Genomic DNA, 26709 nt, shown 5'->3' on the forward strand with positions numbered 1-26709 from the left:
CATATTACTGAGGAACCCCCTGTCCCTGACACGAGGGTACACATGTATAAAGGGAAAAAGCCTGAAGTCTCTTTTCCATCCTCATTTGAATTAAGTGACTTGTGCGAAAAGGCTTGGGAATCTCCGGTTAGGAGACCACAAGTTCCCAAAAGGATTCTCATGGCGTATCCTTTTCCACAAACTGATAGGATACGCTGGGAATCTTCGCCAAAAGTTGACAAGGCGATGACACGTTTGTCCAAAAAGGTGGCACTGCCTTCTCAGGATACGGCTTCCCTCAAGGAACCTGCTGATCGCAGGCAGGAAATTACCTTTAAGCACATTTATAATCATTCCGGTACTATTGCTCGACCGGCTATGGCGTCGGCCTGGGTTTGTAGTGCGGTTGTGGCATGGGCAGATTCCTTATCTACGTAAATTGACGCCTTAGATAGGGACGCCATTCAAATGACCATAGAGCATATCAGAGATGCTGCCTTGTATATGAGGGATGCTCAGAGAGACATTTGTTTATTAAGCTCCAGAATAAATGCTATGTCTATTTCTGCTAGGCGGCTCTTGTGGACAGGAGATGCCGATTCAAAGCGGCATATGGAGTCCTTGCCTTACAAAGGGGTGGCGTTGTTTGGAGGCGGCCTCTCGGATCTTGTCGCTACGGCTGGTAAGTCAAATTTCTTATCTTATGTTCCCCCGCAGCATACAAAAAAGGCACCTCATTATCAAATGCAGTCCTTTCGTTCCAATAAAAACAAGAAGGTATGTGGATCATCCTTTGTTGCCAGAGGGAAAGGCAGGGGGAAAAAAGCTGCACACGGCTAGTTCCCAAGAGCAGAAGTCCTCCCCTGCGTCTGCAAAGTCCACCGCATGACGATGGGGCTTTCCGAGGGGAGGCAGATCTGGTGGGGGCTCGTCTTCGGTTTTTCAGCCACGTCTGGGTTCACTCGCAGGTGGATCCCTGGGCATTAGAGATTGTTTCTCAGGGATACAGGCTGGAATTCGAAGACTTGCCTCCTCGCCGGCTCTGCCGGCTTCCCCGTCAGAGAGGGAGCTAGTGTTAGCAGCAATCCAAAAATTGTATATTCAACAGGTGATTGTCACAGTTCCTCATCTCCAGCAAAGAGAGGGATATTACTCAACCCTGTTTGTGGTCCCGAAACCGGACGGTTCGGTCAGACCCATTTTAAACCTGAAATCTCTGAACCTGTACTTGAAGAGGTTCAAGTTCAAAATGGAATCACTCAGGGCGGTCATCGCCAGCCTGGAGGGGGGGGATTGGATGGTGTCCCTGGACATAAAGAATGCTTACCTTCATGTTCCGATATTCGCCCCGCATCAGGCGTTCCTGAGATTTGCAGTGCAGGACTGTCACTACCAATTTCAGACGTTGCCGTTTGGGCTTTCCACGGCCCCGAGAATTTTCACCAAGGTAATGGCGGAAATGATGGTGCTCCTGCGCAGGCAGGGGGGTCACAATTATCCCATACTTGGACGATCTCCTCATAAAGGCGAGATCTCGGGAGAGGTTGCTGGACAGTGTGTCTCTGTCCATGAAGACGTTGCAGATACACGGCTGGATTCTCAATATACCGAAGTCCCAGCTAGTCCCTACAACGCGTCTGACCTTTTTGGGGCTGATTCTAGACACAGACCAGAAAAAGGTTTTTCTTCCGATCGAAAAGGTTCAGGAACTCATAGCCATGGTCAGGAACCTATTAAAACCAAAAAAGGTTTCAGTGCATCATTGCACGCGGGTCCTGGGGAAGATGGTGGCTTCCTACGAGGCCATCTCTTTCGGCAGGTTCCATGCGAGGACTTTTCAATGGGACCTCTTGGACAAGTGGTCCGGGTCCCATTTACAAATGCATCAATGGATCACCCTGTCTCCCAGGACCAGGGTATCTCTCCTGTGGTGGCTGAACAGTGCTCACCTACTAGAAGGTCGCAGGTTCGGCATTCAGGACTGGATCCTGGTGACCACGGACGCAAGCCTCCGAGGCTGGGGAGCAGTGACACTGGGAAGAAATTTCCAAGGTCTCTGGTCAAGCCTAGAGTCTTGTCTCCACATCAATGTCCTGGAGTTGAGGGCCATATACAACGCCCTGCGTCAAGCGGAGGAATTGCTTCGGAGAAAACAGGTTCTGATTCAGTCAGACAATGTCACGGCAGTGGCTCATATAAACCGCCAAGGCGGAACAAGGAGCAGAATGGCCATGGCAGAAGCGACCAGGATTCTACGCTAGGCGGAAAGCCATGTAAGCGCGCTGTCAGCTGTGTTCATCCCGGGGGTGGACAACTGGGAGGCAGACTTCCTCAGCAGGCACGACCTGCATCCGGGAGAGTGGGGACTTCATCAAGAAGTCTTCGCACAGATCACGGATCGTTGGGGACTGCCTCAAATCGACATGATGGCATCCCGTCTCAACAAAAAGCTAAAGCAGTATTGCGCCAGGTCAAGGGACCCACAGGCGGTAGCGGTAGACGCTCTGGTGACACCTTGGGTGTTCAGATCGGTCTATGTGTTTCCTCCTCTTCCTCTCATACCCAAGGTGTTGAGAATAATACGAAGAAGCAGGGTCAGAACAATACTCATTGTTCCGGATTGGCCACGGAGGACTTGGTATCCGGAGCTGCAAGAGTTGCTCGCAGGGGATCCGTGGCCTCTTCCTCTAAGGCAGGACCTGCTGCGGCAGGGGCCCTGTCTGTTCCAAGACTTACCGCGGCTGCGTTTGACGGCATGGCGGTTGAACGCCGGATCCTAGCGGAAAAAGGGATTCTGGAGGAAGTAATTCCTACCCTGATCAAGGCTAGGAAAGACGTGACGTTAAAACATTATCACCGTATATGCCGGAAATATGTTTCTTGGTGTGAGGCCAGAGCTGCTCCTACGTAGGAGTTCCATTTGGGCCGTCTACTTCACTTCCTTCAAACAAGAATGACTTTGGGCCTAAAATTAGGGTCCATAAAGGTCCAGATTTCAGCCTTATCCATTTTCTTTCAAAGAGAATTGGCCTCTATTCATGAAGTACAGACCCTTGTGAAGGGAGTGCTGCATATTCAGCCTCCCTTTGTGACTCCGGTGGCGCCTTGGGATCTTAACGTGGTGTTACGTTTCCTCAAGTCACCTTGGTTTGAACCACTCAAAACTGTGGAGTTGAAATACCTCACGTGGAAAGTGGTCATGTTGTTGGCGTTAGCTTCGGCAAGACTTGTTTCCGAATTGGCGGCTTTATCACATAAAAGCCCACACTTGGTTTTTCACGTGGATAGGGCAGAGTTGAGGACTCGCCCTCACTTTCTGCCAAAAGTGGTCTCATCTTTTCATGTGAACCAACCTATTGTCGTGCCTGTGGCTACACGGGACTTGGAGGATTCCGAGTCCCTTGATGTAGTCAGGGCTTTGAAGATTTATGTGACCAGAACGGCTAGAATCAGGAAGACTGAAGCTTTGTTCGTTCTGTATGCGGCCAACAATGTTGGCGCTCCTGCTTCAAAGCAGACTATTGCTCGCTGGATCTGTAACACTATTCAGCAGGCGCATTCTACGGCAGGATTGCCGTTACCGAAATCGGTTAAGGCCCTCTCCACTAGGAAAGTGGGCTCTTCTTGGGCGGCTGCCCGAGGGGTCTCGGCATTACAGTTGTGCCGAGCAGCTACTTGGTCGGGGACAAACACCTTTGCAAAGTTCTATAAGTTTGATACCCTGGCTGAGGAGGACCTCTTGTTTGCTGAATCGGTGCTGCAGAGTCATCCGCACTCTCCCGCCTGTTTGGGAGCTTTGGTATAATCCCCATGGTCCTTACGGAGTCCCAGCATCCTCAAGGACGTTAGAGAAAATAAGATTTTACTTATCGGTAAATCTATTTCTCTGACGTCCTAGTGGATGCTGGGAACTCCGTAAGGACCATGGGGAATAGCGGCTCCGCAGGAGACTGGGCACAACTAAAGAAAGCTTTAGGACTACCTGGTGCGCACTGGCTCCTCCCTCTATGACCCTCCTCCAGACCTCAGTTAAAATCTTGTGCCCGGCTGAGCTGGATGCACACTAGGGGCTCTCCTAAGCTCCTAGAAAGGAAAGTATATTTTAGGTTTTTTATTTTCAGTGAGATCTGCTGGCAACAGACTCACTGCTACGAGGGACTAAGGGGAGAAGAAGCGAACCTACCTGCTTGCAGCTAGCTTGGGCTTCTTAGGCTACTGGACACCATTAGCTCCAGAGGAATCGAACACAGGGCCCGACCTCGATCGTCCGGTCCCGGAGCCGCGCCGCCGTCCCCCTTACAGAGCCAGAAGCATGAAGAAATTCCCCTTACAGAGCCAGAAGCAAGTAGGGAAATTGATGGAAACACTCTTAAAAGAAAGAGTTGTAGATTATCTCAAATCCGGCAATTTACAGGATCCCAAACAGCATGGATTCACTGGGGGGGAGATCATGTCAAACAAATCTTATTGACTTTTTTGATTGTGTGACTAAAGTGATGGATAAAGGTGGAGCCATGGATATAGCTAATCTAGACTTTAGTAAGGCTTTTGACACAGTTCCACATCGCAGACTGCTAAATAAACTTGAAAGTTTGGGATTGGATATTAGGATTATTGAATGGATAAGATCTTGGTTGAAGGATAGAAAACAGAGAGTTGTGGTAAATGGAGTGCATTCACAGGAGGGAAATGTTACCAGTGGAGTACCCCAGGGATCTGTACTTGGACCAGTGCTTTTTAATATCTTTATTGGTGACATTGCAAATGGCATTAAAGGGAAAGTATGCCTTTTTGCAGATGACACAAAGGTATGCAACAGGGTAGACACACCAGGTGGGGTAAGGATCTAGGTAGACTAGAGGAATGGTCAAGAGTCTGGCAATTACAGTTTAATGCCAAAAAATGCAAAATCATGCACTTGGGTCTCAAAAATCCTAAAGCTAAATACAGTATTAATGGCACTATACTGGAAACTACTGAGGAGGAAAGGGATCTAGGAGTCACTATTTCAGATGACTTAAAAGCAGGTAAGCAATGTAACAAGGCAATGAGGAAGGCTAGTCAGATGCTTGGCTGCATTGGGAGAGGAATCAGCAGCAGAAAGAAAGAAGTAATAATGCCACTGTATAGGTCATTGGTACGGTCTCATCTAGAATACTGTATTCAGTTCTGGAGGCCATATCTTCTAAAGGATATTAATACATTAGAAACTGTACAAAGGAGGGCAACTAAAATGGTGCATGGCCTACATCACAAAACATACCCAGAAAGACTAAGAAATCTCAATATGTATAGTTTGGAGCAGAGAAGGGAAAGGGGAGACATGATAGAAACTTTCAAATATATGAAGGGTTTTAACAAAGTCCAGGAGGGAAACATTCTCCAAATGAAGAGAAGCAATAGGACACGAGGACATGCACTGAGACTGGAGGGGGGGAGGTTCAGGGGAAATTTGCGGAAAAATTATTTCACAGAAAGGGTAGTGGACAAGTGGAATAGCCTCCCATCAGAGGTGGTAGAGGCTAAGACAGTAGAGCAATTTAAACATGCATGGGATAGACATAAGGATATCCTTACAAAGAAATAAGGATCAAATAAGGTTAGTGATAAAAAATAATATAAAAAAAAAAAAAAAAAAAAGGGGCAGACTAGATGGGCCAAGTGGTTCTTATCTGCCGACAAATTCTATGTTTCTATGTTTCTAAGATGGTCCTGAAAATCGGAGGCAGAAGACTTCGGTCTTCAACAAGGTAGCGCACAGCACTGCAGCTGTGCGCCATTGTTCCTCATGCACACCTCACACTCCGGTCACCGATGGGTGCAGGGCGCTGGGGGGCGGCGCCCTGAGCAACAATATTAACACCTTGGCTGGCAAAATAATCACAATATATAGTCCCAGAGGCTATATATGTGAAAATACCCCTGCCAGGATCCATAAAAAAGCGGGAGAAAGTCTGCCGAAAAAGGGGCGGGGCTATCTCCCTCAGCACACTGGCGCCATTTTCTCTTCACAGTGCAGCTGGAAGACATCTCCCCAGGCTCTCCCCTGTAGTTTTCAAGCTCAAAGGGTTAAAAAGAGAGGGGGGGGGGCACTAAATTTAGGCGCAAATCTGTGTATTATAGCAGCTATAAGGGAAAAATCACTGTGGGTAGTGTGAATCCCTGCATTATATAGCGCTCTGGTGTGTGCTGGCATACTCTCTCTCTGTCTCCCCAAAGGACTTTGTGGGGTCCTGTCCTCAGTCAGAGCATTCCCTGTGTGTGTGCGGTGTGTCGGTACGGCTGTGTCGACATGGTTGATGAGGAGGCTTATGTGGAGGCGGAGCAGATGCCGATAAATGTGATGTCGCCCCCTGTGGGGCCGACACCAGAGTGGATGGATAGGTGGAAGGTATTAACAGACAGTGTCAACTCCTTACATAAAAAGCTGGATGACGTAACAGCTGTGGGACAGCCGGCTTCTCAGCCCGCGCCTGCCCAGGTGTCTCAAAGGCCATCAGGGGCTCAAAAACGCCCGCTACCTCAGATGGCAGACACAGATGTCGACACGGAGTCTGACTCCAGTGTCGACGAGGTTGAGACATATACACAATCCACTAGGAACATCCGTTGCATGATCTCGGCAATGAAAAATGTGTTACACATTTCTGACATTAACCCAGGTACCACAAAAAAAAAAAAGGGGTTTTATGTTTGGGGAGAAAAAGCAGACAGTGTTTTGTTCCCCCATCAGATGAGTGAATGAAGTGTGTGAAGAAGCGTGGGTTCCCCCAATAAGAAACTGGTAATTTCTAAAAAGTTACTGATGGCGTACCCTTTCCCGCCAGAGGATAGGTCACGTTGGGAGATGTCCCCTAGGGTGGATAAGGCGCTCACACGTTTGTCAAAAAAGGTGGCACTGCCGTCTTAGAATACGGCCACTTTGAAGGAGCCTGCTGATAAAATGCAGGAGGCTATCCTGAAGTCTGTATATACACACTCAGGTACTGTACTGAGACCTGCAATTGCCTCAGCATGGATAGTGCTGCTGCAGCGTGGTCTATTACCCTGTCAGGACAGGGATACTATTTGCTAACCATAGAGCATATTAAAGACGTGGTCTTATATATAAGGGATGCACAGAGGGATATTTGCCGGCTGGCATCCAGAATTAATGCAATGTCCATTCTGCCAGGAGGGTATTAGGGACCCGGTAGTGGACAGGCGATGCTGACTTTAGAAGGCACATGAAGATTCTGCCTTATAAGGGTGAGGAATTGTTTGGGGGTGGTCTCTGGGACCTCGTATCCACAGCAACAGCTGGGAAGAAAAAATTTTACCTCAAGTTTCCTCACAGCCTAAGAAAGCACCGTATTATAAGGTACAGTCCTTTCGGCTTCAGAAAAGCAAGCGGGTCAAAGGCGCTTCCTTTCTGCACAGAGACAAGGGAAGAGGGAAAAAGCTGCACCAGACAGCCAGTTCCCAGGATCAAAAATCTTCCCCCGTTTCCTCTGAGTCCACCGCATGACGCTGGGGCTCCACAGGTGGAGCCAGGTGCGGTGGGGGCGCGTCTCGGGAACTTCAGCGACCAGTGGGCTCGCTCACAGGTGGATCCCTGGTTTCTGCAAGTAGTATCACAGGGATACAAGCTGGAGTTTCGAGGCGACTCCCCCTCGCCGTTACCTCAAATCAGCCTTGCCTGCTGCCCTCGAGGAGAGGTAGTACTGGCGGCAATTCACAAGCTGTACTTCCAGCAGGTGATAATCAAGGTACCCCTCCTTCAACAAGGCCGGGGTTACTATTCCACAATGTTTGTGGTACCGAAACCAGACGGTTCGGTGAGACCCATTCTAAAATTGAAATCCTTGAACACTTATATACGAAGGTTCAAGTTCAAAATGGAATCGCTCAGGGCGGTTATTGCAAGCCTGGACGAAGAGGATTACATGGTATCACTGGACATCAAGGATGCTTACCTGCATGTCCCCATTTACCCTCCTCACCAGGAGTACCTCAAAATTGTGGTACAGGACTGTCATTACCAATTCCACACGTTGCCGTTGGTCTGTCCCCGGCACCGAGGGTATTTACCAAGGTAATGGCCGAAATGATGATACTCCTTCGAAAAAAGGGAGTTATAATTATCCCGTACTTGGACGATCTCCTTTATAAAGGCGAGGTCCAGGGAGCAGTTGTTCGTCGGAGTAGCACTATCTCGGGAAGTGCTACAACAGCACGGCTGGATTCTGAATAGTCCAAAGTCGCAGCTGGTTCCTACGACGCGTCTACTGTTCCTGGGTATGGTTCTGGACACAGAACAGGAAAGAGGGTTTCTCCCGGAGGAGAAGGCTAAGGAGTTGTCATCTCTAGTCAGAGACCTCCTAATACAAATACAGGTGTCGGTGCATCAATGCACGCGTGTCCTGGGAAAGATGGTAGCTTCTTACGTAGAAATACCATTCGGCAGGTTCCATGCAAGGATCTTCCAGTGGGATCTGTTGGACAAGTGGTCCGGGTCGCATCTTCAGATGCAACGGGTGATAACCCTGTCTCCAAGGGCCAGGGTGTCGCTGTTGTGGTGGCTGCAGAGTGCTCATCTTCTAGAGGGCCGCGGATTCGGCATACAGGACTGGGTCCTGGTGACCACGGATGCCAGCCTTCGAGGCTGGGGGGCAGTCACACAGGGAAGAAACTTCCAAGGACTATGGTCAAGTCAGGAGACTTCCCTACACATAAATATTCTGGGACTAAGGGCCATTCACAATGCCCTAAGTCAGGCTAGACCCTGCTTCAACACCAGCCGGTGCTGATCCAGTCAGACAACATCACGGCGGTCGCCCATGTAAACCAGCAGGGCGGCACAAGAAGCAGGATGGTGATGGCAGAAGCCACAAGGATTTTCCGATGGGCGAAAATCATGTGTTAGCACTGTCAGCAGTGTTCATTCCCGGAGTGGACAACTGGGAAGCAGACTTTCTCAGCAGGCACGACCTCCACCCGGGAGAGTGGGGACTTCATCCAGAAGTCTTCAAAATGATTGTACACCATTGGGAAAGGCCACAGGTGGACATGATGGCGTCCCGCCTCAACAAAAAGCTAAAAAGATATTGCGCCAGGTCAAGGGACCCTCAGGCGATAGCTGTGGACGCTCTGGTAACACCGTGGGTGTACCAGTCGGTGTATGTGTTCCTTCCTTTGCCTCTCATACCCAAGGTACTGAGAATACTAAGAAGGAGAGGAGTAAGAACTATACTCGTGGTTCCGGATTGGCCAAGAAGAGCTTGGTACCCAGAACTTCAAGAAATGATCTCAGAGGACCCATGGCCTCTGCCGCTCAGACAGGACCTGCTGCAGCAGGGGCCCTGCCTGTTCCAAGACTTACCACGGCTGTATTTGACGGCATGGCGGTTGAACACCGGATCCTAAAGGAAAAAGGCATTCCGGAGGAAGTCATTCCTACGCTGATTAAGGCTAGGAAAGATGTGATCGCAAAATATTATCACCGCATATGGCAAAAATATGTTGCTTGGTGTGAGGCCAGGAAGGCCCCAACGGAGGAATTTCAACTGGGTCGATTTCTGCACTTCCTACAGTCATGAGTGACTACGGGCCTAAAATTGGATTACGTTAAGGTCCAGATTTCGGCTCTGTACATTTTCTTCCAAAAAGAACTGGCTTCACTGCCTGAAGTTCAGACTTTTGTTAAGGGAGTGCTGCATATTCAGCCCCCGTTGGTGCCTCTAGTGCAGGGGTGGGCAATTATTTCAGCTGGGGGGCCGCTTAACACTTCCAGTGAATAGTCGAGGGCCACACACAAAATATCTTGTAAATCGGGTCTGAACTGCGCATGCACCGCAATGTGTAGGTGCGCCGGTCCGCAGCGTCGGGCAGCGATGGGATGGTACGAACAAAGTGATCGCACGGGCGATCGCAAGGTGATTGAGAGGAAGAGGACGTTTGTGAGTGGCAATTGATCGTTTTAGAGGAGTGTCCGGAAAAACGCAGGAGGGACCAGGCGTTTGGAGGGAGAGTTTCTGACGTCAGCACTCAGCTCTGGCCCCGATCATCGCACTAGAAGAGTAAGTCCTGGGCTGCGCAGAGACTGCAAAAACTTCTGTTTGTTCAGCTCTCTGCAGATCTGCAGATGCGATCTCACCCCTGCACAGCGATTTCCCCCTCCCCTGTAGGCAGCGACTACCTGATCGCAGCAGTGCAAAAATCGCCTGCTAGCGATCAGGTCTGAATTAGGCCTTTTTTACAGGCAAAATCCAAGATGGCTTAAAAAACACAGTAATCCAGTAATAATTTTTTTTTTTTTAAACAGTGCTGAAAACACTCCCCTTCCCCTCCCCTAGACCCATATAGCAGTCTCTAACCCCCTTCCCTGCTGGACCCATATAGCAGTCCCTACCACTCTTCCCCCCCCCTCCCCTAAACCCATATAGCAGTCCCTACCCCTCTTCCCCCTCTCCCCTAAACCCATATAGCAGTCCCCCCCCCCTCCTAAACCCCTTTCCCTGAACCTATATAGCAGCTTTTAAAGTTAAGCACAGATCCATTTACCTTTTTCTCAGTGGCAGATCCGCTGCCTGATGCCAGATCCCCGCTGCCCGCTCCTGCCGTGCCCCCCCCCCCCGTGCCGCCCAGCGCCTGACGTCACAGTGGGAATCCCGGTCAGCAGTGACGTGACCGGGATTTCCTCTGCGGCGCCGCGTCTAGGAGGTACGTAGCGCAATGACGAGCGGCTCAGCCAGTCGGGCCGCTTGTCATTGCACACTGTGTGGGACAGCGGGGCCAGGCAGGATCGGTTCGCGGGCTGCATCCGGCCCGCGGGCCGCTTGTTGCCCACCCCTACTCTAGTGGCACCATGGGATCTCAACGTGGTGTGGGATTTCCTGAAGTCGCATTGGGTTGAGCTAAAATACCTCACGTGGAAAGTGGTCATGCTGTTGGCCTTGGCGTCGGCCAGGCGTGTATCAGAATTGGCGGTTTTGTCATGCAAAAGCCCTTATCTGATTTTCATATGGATAGGGCGGAATTGAGGACTCGTTCCCAATTCCTTCCTAAGGTGGTATCAGCTTTTCATGTGAACCAACCTATTGTGGTGCCTGCGGCTACGTGGGACTTGGAGGACTCCAAGTTACTGGACGTAGTCAGGGCCCTGAAAATATGTTTCCAGGACGGCTGGAGTCAGGAAAACTGACTCGCTATTTATCCTGTATGCACCCAACAAGCTGGGTGCTCCTGCTTCTAAGCAGACTATTGCTCGCTGGATCTGTAGCACAATTCAACTTGCACATTCTGCGGCTGGACTGCCGCACCCTCAATCTGTAAAAGCCCATTCCACGAGGAAAGTGGGCTCTTCTTGGGCGGCTGGCCGAGGGGTCTCGGCTTTACAACTTTGCCGAGCTGTTACTTGGTCGGGTTCAAACATTTTTGCAAAAGTCTACAAGTTTGATACCCTGGCTGAGGAGGACCTTGAGTTTGCTCATTCGGTGCTGCAGAGTCATCCGCACTCTCCCGCCCGTTTGGGAGCTTTGGTATAATCCCCATGGTCCTTACGGAGTTCCCAGCATCCACTAGGACGTCAGAGAAAATAAGATTTTACTCACCGGTAAATCTATTTCTCGTAGTCCGTAGTGGATGCTGGGCGCCCATCCCAAGTGCGGATTGTCTGCAATACTTGTATATAGTTATTGCCTAACTAAAGGGTTATTGTTATGAGCCACCTGTTAGTGAGGCTCAGTTATATTTCATACTGTTAACTGGGTATAATATCACGAGTTATACGGTGTGATTGGTGTGGCTGGTATGAGTCTTACCTGGGATTCCAAACCCTTTCCTTATTGTGTCAGCTCTTCCGGGCACAGTATCCTAACTGAGGTCTGGAGGAGGGTCATAGAGGGAGGAGCCAGTGCACACCAGGTAGTCCTAAAGCTTTCTTTAGTTGTGCCCAGTCTCCTGCGGAGCCGCTATTCCCCATGGTCCTTACGGAGTTCCCAGCATCCACTACGGACTACGAGAAATAGATTTACCGGTGAGTAAAATCTTATTTTCTCGTAGTCCGCAGAGGATGCTGGGCGCCCGTCCCATGTGCGGACTTCTTCTGCAAGACTTGTATATAGTTTTCTCTAACGTCCTAAGTGGATGCTGGGGACTCCGTAAGGACCATGGGGATTAGCGGCTCCGCAGGAGACTGGGCACAACTATAAAGAAAGCTTTTAGACTACTGGTGTGCACTGGCTCCTCCCACTAAGACCCTCCTCCAGACCTCCGTTAGATTCTTGTGCCCGGCCGAGCTGGATGCACACTAGGGGCTCTCCTGAGCACCTAGAAAGAAAGTATATTTAGGTTTTTTATTTTCAGTGAGATCTGCTGGCAACAGACTAACTGCAGCGAGGGACTGAGGGGAGAAGATGCGAACCTACCTAACAGGTGGTAGTTTGGGCATCTTAGGCTACTGGACACCATTCGCTCCATAGGGATCGACCACAGGACCCGAACTTGATGTTCGTTCCCGGAGCCGCGCAGCCGTCCCCCTTACAGAGCCAGAAGCACGAAGGAGGTCCGGAAAATCGGCGGCAGAAGACTTCAGTCTTCACCAAGGTAGCGCACTGCAGCTGTGCGCCATTGCTCCTCATGTACACCTCATACTTCGGTTACTGATGGGTGCAGGGCGCTGGGGGGGGGTGGCGCCCTGAGGGCAATAAATAACACCTTGGCTGGCAAAATATACATCATATATAGTCCCAGAGGCTATATAGATGTAAAATTACCCCTGCCAGTATCACAGAAAAAGCGGGAGAAAGTCCGCCGAAAAGGGGGCGGGGCTTCTCCCTCAGCACACTGGCGCCATTTTTCCCTCACAGTTTCCGCTGGAAGGAAGCTCCCTGGCTCTCCCCTGCAGTCTGAGAATACTACAGAAGGGTAAAAAAGAGAGGGGGGGCACTAAATTTAGGCGCAATATAGATATATATATATATGTAATATATATAAAAAAGCAGCTATAGGGAAAACACTCATTGATAGTGGGATCCCAGTGTTATATAGCGCTCTGGTGTGTGCTGGCATACTCTCTCTCTGTCTCCCCAAAGGGCTTTGTGGGGTCCTGTCCTCTGTCAGAGCATTCCCTGTGTGTTGCGGTGTGTCGGTACGGCGGTGTCGACATGTTTGATGAGGAGGCTTATGTGGAGGCGGAGCAGATGCCTGTAAATGTGATGTCACCCCCTGCGGGGTCGACGCCCGAGTGGATGGTGCTGTGGAAGGAATTACGTGATAGTGTCGACTCCTTACATAAAAGGTTTGACGACATACCTAATGTGGGACAGCCGGCTTCTCAGCCTGTGCCTGCCCAGGCGTCTCAAAAACCATCAGGGGCTCTAAAACGCCAGCTACCTCAGATGGTTGACACAGATGTCGACACGGATACTGACTCCAGTGTCGACGACGAAGAGACTAATGTAACTTCCAGTAGGGCCACACGTTACATGATTGAGGCAATGAAAAATGTGTTGCACATTTCTGATGTTACCCCCGGTACCACAAAAAAGGGTATAATGTTTGGAGAGAAAAAACTACCAGTAGCTTTTCCTCCATCTGAAGAGTTAAATGAAGTGTGTGAAGAAGCGTGGGCTTCCCCTGATAAAAAGATGGTAATTTCTAAGAGGTTACTAATGGCGTACCCTTTCCCGCCAGAGGATAGGTCACGCTGGGAAACATCCCCTAGGGTGGATAAAGCGCTCACACGCTTGTCAAAGAAGGTGGCACTACCGTCTCCGGATACGGCCGCCCTGAAGGAATCTGCTGATAGAAAGCAGGAGGCTATCCTGAAATCTATATATACACACACAGGTGTGATACTGAGACCGGCTATAGCTTCAACCTGGATGTGCAGCGCTGCTGCTGCGTGGTCAGATTCCCTGTCAGAAAATATAGATACCCTAGACAGGGACACTATTTTGCTGAACGTAGAGCATATAAAAGAAGCACCTTTATACATGAGGGATATTTGCCGGCTGGCATCCAAAATTAGTGCAATGTCCATTTCTGCCAGGAGAGGGTTATGGACTCGGCAGTGGACAGGTGATGCAGATTCCAAACGACACATGGAAGTTCTGCCTTATAAGGGTGAGGAATTGTTCGGGGATGGTCTCTCGGACCTCGTTTCCACAGCAACAGCTGGGAAGTCTACATTTTTGCCCCATGTTCCCTCACAACCAAAGAAAGCACCGTATTATCAGGTACAGTCCTTTCGGCCCAATAGGGGCAAGCGGGTTAAAGGCGCGTCCTTTCTGCCCAGAGGCAGAGGTAGAGGGAAAAAGCTGCAGCATACAGCCAGTTCCCAGGAGCAAAAGTCCTCCCCCGCTTCCTCTATGTCCACAGCATGACGCTGGGGCTCCACAGGCAGAGCCAGGTACGGTGGGGGCCCGTCTTAAGCATTTCAGCAAGCAGTGGGCTCGCTCACGGGTGGATCCCTGGATCCTTCAAATAGTATCTCAGGGGTACAAACTGGAATTCGAGACGTCTCCCCCCCGCCGTTTCCTCAAATCTGCCTTGCCAACCACTCCCTCAGGCAGGGAGGCAGTGTTACAGGCAATTCAAAAGCTGTATTCACAACAAGTGATAGTAAAGGTGCCCCTACTTCAACAAGGAAGGGGTTACTATTCCACAATGTTTGTGGTACCGAAACCGGACGGTTCGGTGAGACCCATTTTAAATTTGAAATCCTTGAACACATATATCAAAAAATTCAAGTTCAAGATGGAATCGCTCAGGGTGGTTATTGCGAGCCTGGACGAGGGAGATTACATGGTATCGCTGGACATCAAGGATGCTTACCTACATGTCCCCATTTACCATCCTCACCAGGAGTACCTCAGGTTTGTGGTACAAGATTGTCATTACCAATTCCAGACGTTGCCGTTCGGTCTCTCCACGGCTCTGAGGGTCTTTACCAAGGTAATGGCGGAAATGATGATACTCCTTCGAAGGAAGGGAGTTTTAATTATCCCGTACTTGGACGATCTCCTGATAAAGGCGAGGTCCAGAGAGCAGTTGTTGGTAGGGGTAGCACTATCTCGGGAAGTGCTACAACAGCACGGCTGGATTCTAAACATTCCAAAGTCACAGCTGGTCCCTACGACACGCCTGCTGTTCCTAGGGATGGTTCTGGACACAGAACAGAGAAAAGTGTTTCTCCCGGAGGAGAAGGCCAAGGAGCTGTCATCTCTAGTCAGAGGCCTCCTAAAACCAAAACAGGTGTCGGTGCATCACTGCACGCGGATCCTGGGAAAAATGGTAGCTTCCTACAAAGCGATTCCATTCGGCAGGTTTCATGCAAGAACCTTTCAGTGGGACCTGTTGGACAAGTGGTCCGGATCGCATCTTCAGATGCATCGTCTGATAACCCTGTCTCCAAGGACAAGGGTGTCTCTGCTGTGGTGGCTGCAGAGTGCTCATCTTCAAGAGGGCCGCAGATTCGGCATACAGGACTGGGTCCTGGTGACCACGGATGCCAGCCTTCGAGGCTGGGGAGCAGTCACACAGGGAAGAAACTTCCAAGGACTATGGTCAAGTCAGGAGACTTCCCTGCACATAAATATTCTGGAACTAAGGGCCATTTACAATGCCCTAAGTCAGGCAAAACCCCTGCTTCAAAACCAGCCGGTACTGATCCAGTCAGGCAACATCACGGCGGTCGCCCATGTAAATCGACAGGGCGGCACGAGAAGCAGGACGGCGATGGCAGAAGCCACAAGGATTCTCCGATGGGCGGAAAATCACGTGTTAGCACTGTCAGCAGTGTTCATTCCGGGAGTGGACAACTGGGAAGCAGACTTCCTCAGCAGGCACGACCTCCACCCGGGAGAGTGGGGACTTCATCCAGAAGTCTTTCAAATGATTGTAAACCAGTGGGAAAAACCACAGGTGGACATGATGGCGTCCCGCCTAAACAAAAAGCTAGAAAAATATTGCGCCAGGTCAAGAGACCCGCAGGCGATAGCTGTGGACGCTCTGGTAACACCGTGGGTGTACCGATCGGTTTATGTGTTCCCTCCTCTTCCTCTCATACCAAAGGTACTGAGGATAATAAGGAGAAGAGGAGTAAGAACTATACTCATTGTTCCGGATTGGCCAAGAAGAGCGTGGTATCCGGAACTTCAAGAAATGATGTCAGAGGACCCATGGCCTCTACCGCTCAGACAGGACCTGCTGCAGCAGGGGCCCTGTCTGTTCCAAGACTTACCGCGGCTGCCTTTGACGGCATGGCGGTTGAACACCGGATCCTGAAGGAAAAGGGCATTCCGGAGGAAGTCATTCCTACGCTGATAAAAGCTAGGAAAGAAGTAACCGCGAACCATTATCACCGCATATGGCGAAAATATGTTGCGTGGTGTGAGGCCAGGAAGGCCCCAACGGAAGAATTTCAGCTGGGCCGGTTCCTGCACTTCCTACAGTCAGGGGTGACTATGGGCCTTAAATTGGGTTCCATTAAGGTCCAGATTTCGGCTCTATCGATTTTCTTCCAGAGAGAATTGGCTTCACTACCTGAAGTTCAGACTTTTGTTAAGGGAGTGCTGCATATTCAGCCCCCTTTTGTGCCTTCAGTGGCACCTTGGGATCTCAACGTGGTGTTGGATTTCCTAAAGTCACATTGGTTTGAGCCACTGAAAACCGTGGATTTAAAATATCTCACGTGGAAAGTGGTCATGTTGTTTGCCTTGGCTTCGGCCAGGCGTGTTTCAGAATTGGCGGCTTTGTCATGTAAAAGCCCTTATCTGATTTTCCATATGGATAGGGCAGAATTGAGGACTCGTCCCCAGTTTCTCCCCAAAGTGGTATCAGCTTTTCATCTGAACCAACCTATCGTGGTGCCTGCAGCTACGAATGACTTGGAGGCTTCCAAGTTGTTGGATGTAGTCAGGGCCCTAAAAATTTATGTTTCCAGGACAGCTGGAGTCAGGAAGACTGACTCGCTTTTTATCCTGTATGCGCCCAACAAGTTGGGTGCACCTGCTTCTAAGCAGACTATTGCTCGCTGGATCTGTAGTACGATTCAGCTTGCACATTCTGCGGCTGGACTGCCGCATCCTAAATCAGTAAAAGCCCATTCCACAAGGAAAGTGGGCTCTTCTTGGGCGGCTGGCCGAGGGGTCTCGGCTTTACAACTTTGCCGAGCTGTTACTTGGTCGGGTTCAAACATTTTTGCAAAAGTCTACAAGTTTGATACCCTGGCTGAGGAGGACCTTGAGTTCTCTCATTCGGTGCTGCAGAGTCATCCGCACTTTCCCGCCCGTTTGGGAGCTTTGGTATAATCCCCATGGTCCTTACGGAGTCCCCAGCATCCACTTAGGACGTTAGAGAAAATAAGAATTTACTCACCGGTAATTCTATTTCTCATAGTCCGTAGTGGATGCTGGGCGCCCATCCCAAGTGCGGATTGTCTGCAATACTTGTATATAGTTATTGCTTAACTAAAGGGTTATTGTTGAGCTATCTGTTGAGAGGCTCAGTTGTTATCATGCTGTTAACTGGGTATTGTATCACGAGTTATACGGTGTGATTGGTGTGGCTGGTATGAGTCTTACCCGGGATTCAAAATCCTTCCTAATTGTGTCAGCTCTTCCGGGCACAGTATCCTAACTGAGGTCTGGAGGAGGGTCTTAGTGGGAGGAGCCAGTGCACACCAGTAGTCTAAAAGCTTTCTTTATAGTTGTGCCCAGTCTCCTGCGGAGCCGCTAATCCCCATGGTCCTTACGGAGTCCCCAGCATCCACTACGGACTATGAGAAATAGAATTACCGGTGAGTAAATTCTTATTATTGCTTACATAAGGGTTATGTTATAGTTTTTCGGTGGAACCGTGGCTATGTTGTTGTTCATACTGTTAACAGGGTAAGTTTATCACAAATTATACGGTGTGATTGGTGTGGCTGGTGTGGATCTCGCCCTTAGATTTACAAAAATCCTTCCTCGTACTGTCCATCTCCTCTGGGCACAGTTTCCCTAACTGAGGTCTGGAGAAGGGGCATAGAGGGAGGAGCCAGTGCACACCCAGAGTCCAAAGCTTTCTTAAAGTGCCCTATCTCCTGCGGAGCCCGTCTATTCCCCATGGTCCTTACGGAGTCCCAGCATCCTCTACGGACTACGAGAAATAGATTTACCGGTAAGTAAAATCTTATTACTTTTTCAAATCAGGCCCTTGCCTTCTCTCCTATTCACTTCTAATTATTTCCATGTCTATATCACTCTAGCGGAAATTCAGATGACGGCGGAAAATTTGAAAAACCTTGCAGTCGCAGGGTTTTCCTATTCAATTAGAGGACTGAAAGTGAGATGTGCGATTTCTATAGAAATCTATGGGGCAGATGTATTAACCTGGAGAAGGAATAAGGAAGTGATAAAGCAGTGATAAGTGCAAGGTGATAAACGCACCAGCCTATCAGCTCCAATATGTAAATTAACAGTTAGTAGCTGATTGGCTGGTGCGTTTAACACCTTGCACTTATCACTGGTTTATCACTTCCTTATGCCTTCTCCAGGTTAATACATTTGCCCCACTGTGTCTTTTTTCTCGTTCCCAGAGAGCAAGTCTGATTTTTTTTTCTAAAATCGTTAATTTTAGGAAAAATCACCAGGACTTGCTGTGGCACCATAGTGCCCCCAAATGCCATGAGGACAAATTAAGTAATTGGAAGTTTCCAATTAGCTTAATTAGTCTGTAATTGCTCACCTTCCAAAGCGATGTCTTCCAGTATCTGGTCCTCTGCAGCAGAGGTATGCGAGGGTGTGTGTGTGTCGTGTGTCCCCTCCCCCCAACTACATCTCCCAGCAGCTTCTTCCCCAGTGAGGACATATATGGGGGAATCAGTATGAGATACCGGTGTACGGGATCCCGGCGGTCATAATACCGACGCCGGTATCCCGCTGATGAAAAGACAGACGGATGAGTAAGGGGTGTTCTCCCCGCACCCCAATCCTTATCGTCCCTTCCTGTAGCCTAACCCTAACTCCACCCCCCCCCTGCGGAGGTGCCTAATTCTAACCCCGTCCCTGCTTCCTAAACCTAACCCTCCCTCCCACGCAGCCAAACTTTACCTCCTGACACCTAAACTTAACCCCACTCCCCTGGCCCTAAACCTAAGATCGCAGGATTCCGGTGTTGGTGTCCTGGCCCATTTAGAGTTCCAACATCAGGAATCTGAAGGGTGTTGGGATCCCTGTGTCGGTATTTCAGCTGCCTTGACCGCATCCTTATAGGGGAAACCACCAGAGAGGTGAGTATATATTTGTTTATTATTTTATTTATTCACGCACTACAGGGTTTTCAGCGCTTTTTATTTTTAATTGGATACCGTTGGGTGCAAGTGTTTTTTACCTTGTGCCCAATTGAATTCCCCCCTCTGTTTCACTCACTGTCTGGGATCAGACAGAGCATTTCATACAGAGTACTCTGTTACACTTCACCCATAATTTGGTTGGTTTGCCCTTCAGGGAAATGTGCGCAACAAAGTTGTTTGCCAGTTGGCTTGTTTGCTATCATGTCCCTAATGTTGTCAAACCTAAGATCAGTTAGGCACTTTTTCTTTGACTGTGCCATGTTGTAATTTACTTTATGGCTTCTTCAATAATGTGACTTTGGCGGGAAATAAACAAGTGAACATTGGTATTTTTAGTGTACACTCTAGGATTTATTTAGGGCAGGGTGCTGATAATTGAGGAGGGCACATTTTAATTTTGAAAGGCACATTTTTGATGTGACCCTTTGTGCACAAAGCATAGCACATATGTTTATAGTTTTTATACAAATGTTTTTCCCTTTGGCTGTAGCATATAAATAATAAGTAGATGATAATAAATGTCTTCTCCAGTGCTGAAGTGGTTATAATCCTTGTGTTTTAGAAAACAGGAAAGTTAAGCAGAGGGTTAAAATATATATAGAAATTGTGTTCCGATTTCAGCAGTAGACAAATACATTGTAACATGCAAGCGCCATGAGTCCTGTTGGAGAAAGAGCGTTATATAAATAAAATTATTATTATTATCACTCTGACTGTTGAATTCTGTACACAAGGTGGAAATTTATTAACCTGCAGGGTGCTTTTTCACATTTGAAAAATGGGCAGGGCGCACCCTGCTGAAACAGCCTAGAAGGAACGCAATATTTTTGTTTTGGATGTGTTCATAAAAGATTAGCAATACATGTAGATTGATTGACATTTTATACAAAAAGCACAAATTAATAGGACAATGGGTCTTAATAGGTTAAAATTGTTGAATGAAAATGTAGCAAAATGTAACTTCTGTAGGTATAAATGCATTCTTTAAATTCTCATGTTTTTTCTAACACAGTAAGAAGAAATTATTATGTACGGGAATTAGAAACCCGCATTTCCATACTGTTTCTCCCTCTTAATTTGACTGCAAGTTTTACACGTTAGACATGGCTTCTGTAGAGCTTGACAGTAAAATGAAAAGCATCATTATTATTGGTGTAAGCTTCATTATTCATGTTGCATTATGGCTTCCATAAAAGTAATAGTGAAAGGACTGCCCATATCTGTGAGTGTACATACTGTAGAAGAGAGTGCATTTTGTGTCTTTTACAGAAGTATAAACAGGCGTATGCATACACAAAGGTTATTTACAGATCTGCAGAAAATCCACCCCAGCAGTTTCTGTTTGCATAAATGCTTCCCTGAGCCTGCTCACAGTCCTGGCTACCAATTCTATAAGACTGCTCCATCCTTTAAATTATTACACATTTTTGCAGGGCTTAAATTGTTCATGGAAGTGAGGGTACGTGCTCCCCTTTTCTGTCTATTTGTTTTAGCACATATCACCTTAATATTTGTACGCTTACAAATGTGGAAACCTGCTGCAGACATAGAGATCATAACTTTACTATCACATTCTGAGCACCTGTGATAAATAGGGTCCTCTTAAGGGAAGAGAGAGAGGTGGCTCCCCCGGGGTACAGCCTGGTAAATGCACCCTTTCCATGCTCTTTATGTGATTTAAATACATTGTCCCATAAGTGATATGTGTTCAAATGATGTGTTTGTATGATTAGAATGCCCAGTACCTCCCATCACATAATGCAAATCCTTTCTGGCTATTTGCACATAGATAAGTGCATAAGGTTTATGGTCCGCACACATGACCGTGTACTAGGACAATATAGTAAATTGTTAAAGCCTTAATGGCACATGATGTACTTTATTTCCAGCTGGTTACATAACATGAGGCATAGCACAGAGCAGACCCATTGTTGTTGCTGTCATGTACAACATTTCTTATTGATGGTTTCAGCCTTCACAAACCTCGTATGCCTCCAGGGTGTGGTGTGCTCGACTGGCGGTCAGCATACCGACACCGGGATCCCGGCAGCGGAAACCTGCCTGGGAGGGGGGGGGGGGGGGGTGTCGAGTACAGCAGGCCCCTTGCGGGCTCAGTGGCGATCTGCGGTTGCCACGGGTTCTATTCCCACTCTATGGGTGTTGTGGACATCCACGAGTGGGAATAGTCCCTGTTGGTCGGCATTGTGAGAGAGCGGGATGTAGAGGGAGGTTATGTGACCATCGGTCTCCTGACCACATCCCAGGCCTCCATGGTCATCCACTACAGTACTTGTTATGTATCACAATCTCACACTGGCACAAGGTGCATATAGTTTCTAAGAAGTGTGTTCATGCTGCTACATTTAATGCATAACAAATACAGTTTGTTGGGGAGGTCAACAGAACAGTGTTGTCAAATGTAATAATTAGGACTTCTACTAATTTCCGCTTGGATAATCTTAATGCCCACTTACTTTTAATATTTGGTAGTACTGTAATTAATGTTTCACCAGATACACAGTGCTGCACTATGTTGCTTTTGTCCTCCTCTTTGAGCGCCTCTGAAATGGATTACAGTTATATGCTGTGTTTGCCTTCAGCAGGTAAGCCATGTCGGGGGGTGAGAGTGCAGAGAGTCAGTACAGGATGAGGGATAGCTCCAGCCCCAGCTCAGCATCTTCTTCAGGGACAGATCTTTACTGCACCGCCCACAGCACTAGGTCAGACATCACAGAGTCTACAGCTGGAGATTACAGCCTGAGCGACAGCTTTTCCATCTGCACGCTGTTATCTGAGGTATCAGGGAGGGACAGACTTCAGACAAGTTTATCTGAATGCCAAAGACTGCTTCTTGGTAGACCTTTATTACTGTTAAATTAACAAAAATAGTATGCTGCTACTGTGGTGGAGTTTTATTGCTTCTTGTTCCCGTCCCTATATACAATATGCCTCAAACGATTCTGTAGGACTACTGTGACCACAGTTTCATTATTCATGACTTGCTGCTGTAATCACTGGTGGACTGAACCTGCTCTGCACTATGCCTGACAACAAGCATTTCATGGGATTTCAGTATAGGCATTAATGATACTGTGTTGCTCCTCAGGGTGCTGTTGAACCCATGCAGATTGATGCTGACCCCCAGGATGACCAGCAGAATGTGCCAGACATCAATTATGTGGTGGAAAACCCGACCCTGGTAAGTCTGTCCTGGCAGAGCGGAGCACATTGCGCATTGTCTGTCCCTTGTTTAGGAATATCTCTAACATTCATTCCTTCCCAATTTTATTGTGGTTATAGGGATGTAAATACAGCAAGCTAAATAAATATTGACATATAAAGCTAAAATAGAACAGGCAAAACATGAAAGTACTATATATATTTAAGCCTATACAGACCCTCTAAATCAGAGTCTGCCAAACTCCATTGCAATACAGGTTTTAAGGATATCCATGCTTGAGTCCAGATGATTAAATCAAATTGACTGAGGTACTAATTAAGTAACCTGTACTCAAGCATGGACATCCGTAAAACCTGGAGTTTGAGAAACTCTGCTCTAAATGTTTTATATTGCATATAGGTATATTTTGTATCAGCTCAGAGAGTGGGTTATCGGAGTCTTCTAATCTGTGCACCCTCTTTGTGTTTGCAGGATCTCGAGCAGTACGCTTCCAGCTACAGTGGCCTCATGCGTATTGAAAGATTACAGTTTATCGCTGACCGATGCCCTCAGCTACGTGTCGAGGCTCTGAAGATGGCCTTGTCTTTTGTACAGAGAACTTTTAATGTAGATGTTTATGAGGAGATTCATAGGAAGTTGTCGGAGGCTTCCAGGTGATGAGGATAAAAAAAATGAATTAGGATCTTCATGTGGTTAAATGAACGCTCTGGGTCGGATGCAGCGGTCTCCATGTGTGTCTTGCTGCAGTGGCAGCTAATTACTAGAATAAACCCTCCCCGGTGTACATCCTTACATCCGAATATGCAGGGAGAGAGACACGCCCACTTTGTGCAGCTTTACATGCAGCAATCCTGCTTTGTGTGTCTTAAGACGCAGCCAGCGGGCGCCCCATGGAAACTTGCACCAACCCCATAGTAGGTGGCGATTCTCTGTCATTCTGGCTTCCAATGTAGGCGATTAGTTCTGTGACACTACCATAACACACACCCATAAGACTTGAATAGCCGCCACCCAGGAACACACAATATATTTGATACTATACCTCTCAATTGGTCCTGTTCATACCGTGAGATGCATGCGCTGTGTGACTGAGATGTATTCACAAACAATTTGAGTGAATATTGGCATCGTGTCCGACTCAGAATCAGCCACCATATATACTCTTCATCCTGTTTGCTGCCTCTTATCTGTTCCTATCACATTATGTCCACACAGTCTACTCATCCTCACAACCCTGTCCACACACACACTACTACTTCTTCATACCCTTTGTCCACACAAACTCTCCTAACTCCTCACATCCCTGTCAGCAGGCTCTTTTCTTCTTCCTTGCACCCCCTGTTGGTACCCACTCTCCTTGCACCTACTGTCAGCAGTCACTCTCCCTCCTCCTTGCACCTCTTGTTGACAGTCTCTCCCTTCATAGTCACTGCTCCTGTCAGCAACCACTCTCCTTCCACCTTGCACCTCTTGTTGACAGTCTCTCCCTTCATAGTCACTGCTCCTGTCAGCAACCACTCTCCTTCCACCTTGCACCTCTTGTTGACAGTCTCTCCCTTCATAGTCACTGCCCCTGTCAGCAACCATTCTCCTTCCACCTTGCACCTCTTGTTGACAGTCTCTCCCTTCATAGTCACTGCCCCTGTCAGCAACCACTCTCCTTCCACCTTGCACCTCTTGTTGACAGTCTCTCCCTTCATAGTCACTGCCCCTGTCAGCAACCACTCTCCTTCCACCTTGCACCTCTTGTTGACAGTCTCTCCATTCATAGTCACTGCCCCTGTCAGCAACCACTCTCCTTCCACCTTGCACCTCTTGTTGACAGTCTCTCCCTTCATAGTCACTGCCCCTGTCAGCAACCACTCTCCTTCCACCTTGCACCTCTTGTTGACAGTCTCTCCATTCATAGTCACTGCCCCTGTCAGCAACCACTCTCCTTCCACCTTGCACCTCTTGTTGACAGTCTCTCCATTCATAGTCACTGCCCCTGTCAGCAACCACTCTCCTTCCACCTTGCACCTCTTGTTGGCAGTTTTCTCCCTTCATAATCACAGACTCTGTCAGCAAACACTCTTCCTCCTCGCAGCTTTTATTGGCAGTCTCTGCCTTTCTACTCGCGACCTCTTTCGGAAGCTTCTCTCCCCACTCTTCCTATATCCTGTTGGCAGCCTCTTCCTCCTCATATATTTCCTCTCCAAAGAGTTCATGTATTCTTCTATCCAGGGAACTGCAAAACGCACCCGATGCTTTACCTGAAGGTTCATTGGACCCCCCTCCACTGGATACTGCTTGGGTGGAGGCAACTCGCAAAAAAGCACTTCTAAAACTGGAGAAACTTGACACGGACCTGAAGAATTACAAAGGAAATTCTATCAAAGAAAGCATCAGGTTAGAACAAAGTCTGACAAGGCATCGAGAAGGATTAGAGGGACCAAGTATTATTTGATTATTAATTTTCTGGTGTTGAAAAATCAGCAAAGCAATACAGCTATTGCAGGGGATATGTCTGATGGCAGTATATGCATAACACAATGGGGGAAAAAATACTTTTTCTGATGTTAGGACTGGATGTTTTCTACCTTATTATAATGAGCATGTTTCTACAGGAGGGGTCATGATGATTTGGGGGATCATTATCTGGATTGTGGAGACCTGAGCAATGCTCTGAAATGCTACTCCCGAGCCCGGGACTACTGTACCAGTGCTAAGCATGTCATCAACATGTGCTTGAACGTAATCAAGGTGAAACTATGACATCATCAGACTTATTTCATGTGCTTCAGTTGAACATCCTTTTTAATGTGCTTTTATGTCTCTGATTTTCCATTTTGTTTTACACAAGATGATTTGAATTTATCTGTACTGGTAATACTCTGCCCCATCAGCAATGCACCTGTGATTACATTGTCCAGTGCCTAGCGAATGGAAAATGGGTTTTAAGTGGTTGTACACCTTACAAGAATCCTTTAATAAGTACCACTCGACTAAAGTAGATCTGTAATCTGCCTCCAATAAACAAAATGTTTAATTGATTAAAAGATACTGCTCAGACACAAAGCACAGCTGGGCCAGCAGAGACTCTTTAGGGCTGAGGGACAGTGGTCCATCGTAAGCATTCAAGGTGCTAGCACAGGAGTTATGTATTACATGTGGCACCTGGTTGGTCTCTTGTCTATATGTGTATCACGTGCACCTTTTGTCCTCAGTATGTTTAAATTCCCCAAATCAATGCAGTCTTCGGCATGGAATGGTCTTTTCTCTTACGTCCTAGAGGATGCTGGGGTCCACATTAGTACCATGGGGTATAGACGGGTCCACCAGGAGCCATTGGCACTTTAAGAGTTTGAGAGTGTGAGCTGGCTCCTCCCTCTATGCCCCTCCTACCAGACTCAATTTAGAAAATGTGCCCAGAGGAGCTGGTCACAGCTAGGGGAGCTCTCCTGAGCTTTTCTGGTAAAGTTTTATTTTAGAATGGTGAGTTAGTCACCGACCCCCCTAACAAGCGGGGGGGCTGGTGTGAAGATGGCGGCAATGGGGAGGGAGCGTGGTATTAACCGCTTTCCGGGATGGTACCAGAGGCACATAGTGCGGCGCTGTGAGGGGCGCCCTGGGCCATCGCTTACCCCCCACACTGGTCAGCCAGCCTGTCGGGTCCAGGGATCTCAGCCAACTTTTCTCAGGCCAGTATAATCACATTAAGAGCGGGAAGACGGTGCCATTAAGGGGGCGGAGCTTCTTGGAGCGGACCTAGCAGCGTTCCAGCGCCATTTTCCTGCCTGCAAGCGCTGAGAGGAAGATTCAGGTCCCTCCACAGCAACTCCAGCTTTACTGTACACGGTACCAGGGGGTTGTAGAAGGGAGGGGAGGCTGTAATTAGACTGTGTATCCTATTAAGGAGCACAGTCAGCGCTGACAAGGGGTTTCTCCTTGCTAAAAAGCCCTGTGTGTGGGTTGGCTCCAATCTCTGTCTCTCTCTTGCCATTCTTGGGGGGGGGAAACCGTGTCTACCCCCACCTGTTTGTGTGTGTGTGGAGTTTTTGGTGGTCACCTTTAGCTATGTCCAGGGACACTGTGTCATATGCTGCAGAGGATTTATCCTCCCAGGATGATCCCATTCCATGTAATCAGGTTAGCACTGGTTTAGCACAGATACCAGCAAGGGAACCAGAGTGGTTTTCCTCTATCAAAACTTGGATTTCTGACAGGGTTGCTAGTAATGAATCTGCAACCC

General features: G+C 48.2%; 1 protein-coding gene across 3 annotated transcripts in view; it reads left to right on the forward strand.

The window, feature by feature from the left end:
* GPS1 (G protein pathway suppressor 1) overlaps positions 1–26709 on the forward strand; it is a 90778-nt gene that overhangs the window by 16991 nt on the left and 47078 nt on the right. The window contains exons 2-6 of one of the 3 annotated variants that reach the window (XM_063961235.1): positions 21898–22093; positions 22404–22496; positions 22950–23131; positions 24702–24866; positions 25085–25220. In XM_063961235.1, coding sequence (XP_063817305.1) covers positions 21908–22093; positions 22404–22496; positions 22950–23131; positions 24702–24866; positions 25085–25220 — 762 coding nt within the window. In that variant the 5' untranslated portion in view covers positions 21898–21907. The remainder of the gene's footprint in view (positions 1–21897; positions 22094–22403; positions 22497–22949; positions 23132–24701; positions 24867–25084; positions 25221–26709) is intronic. The other 2 variants (XM_063961234.1, XM_063961236.1) reach the window with 2 other exon arrangements.

This window comes from Pseudophryne corroboree, chromosome 3 (genome assembly GCF_028390025.1).
Source record: "Pseudophryne corroboree isolate aPseCor3 chromosome 3, aPseCor3.hap2, whole genome shotgun sequence".
Lineage (NCBI taxonomy): Eukaryota > Metazoa > Chordata > Amphibia > Anura > Myobatrachidae > Pseudophryne > Pseudophryne corroboree.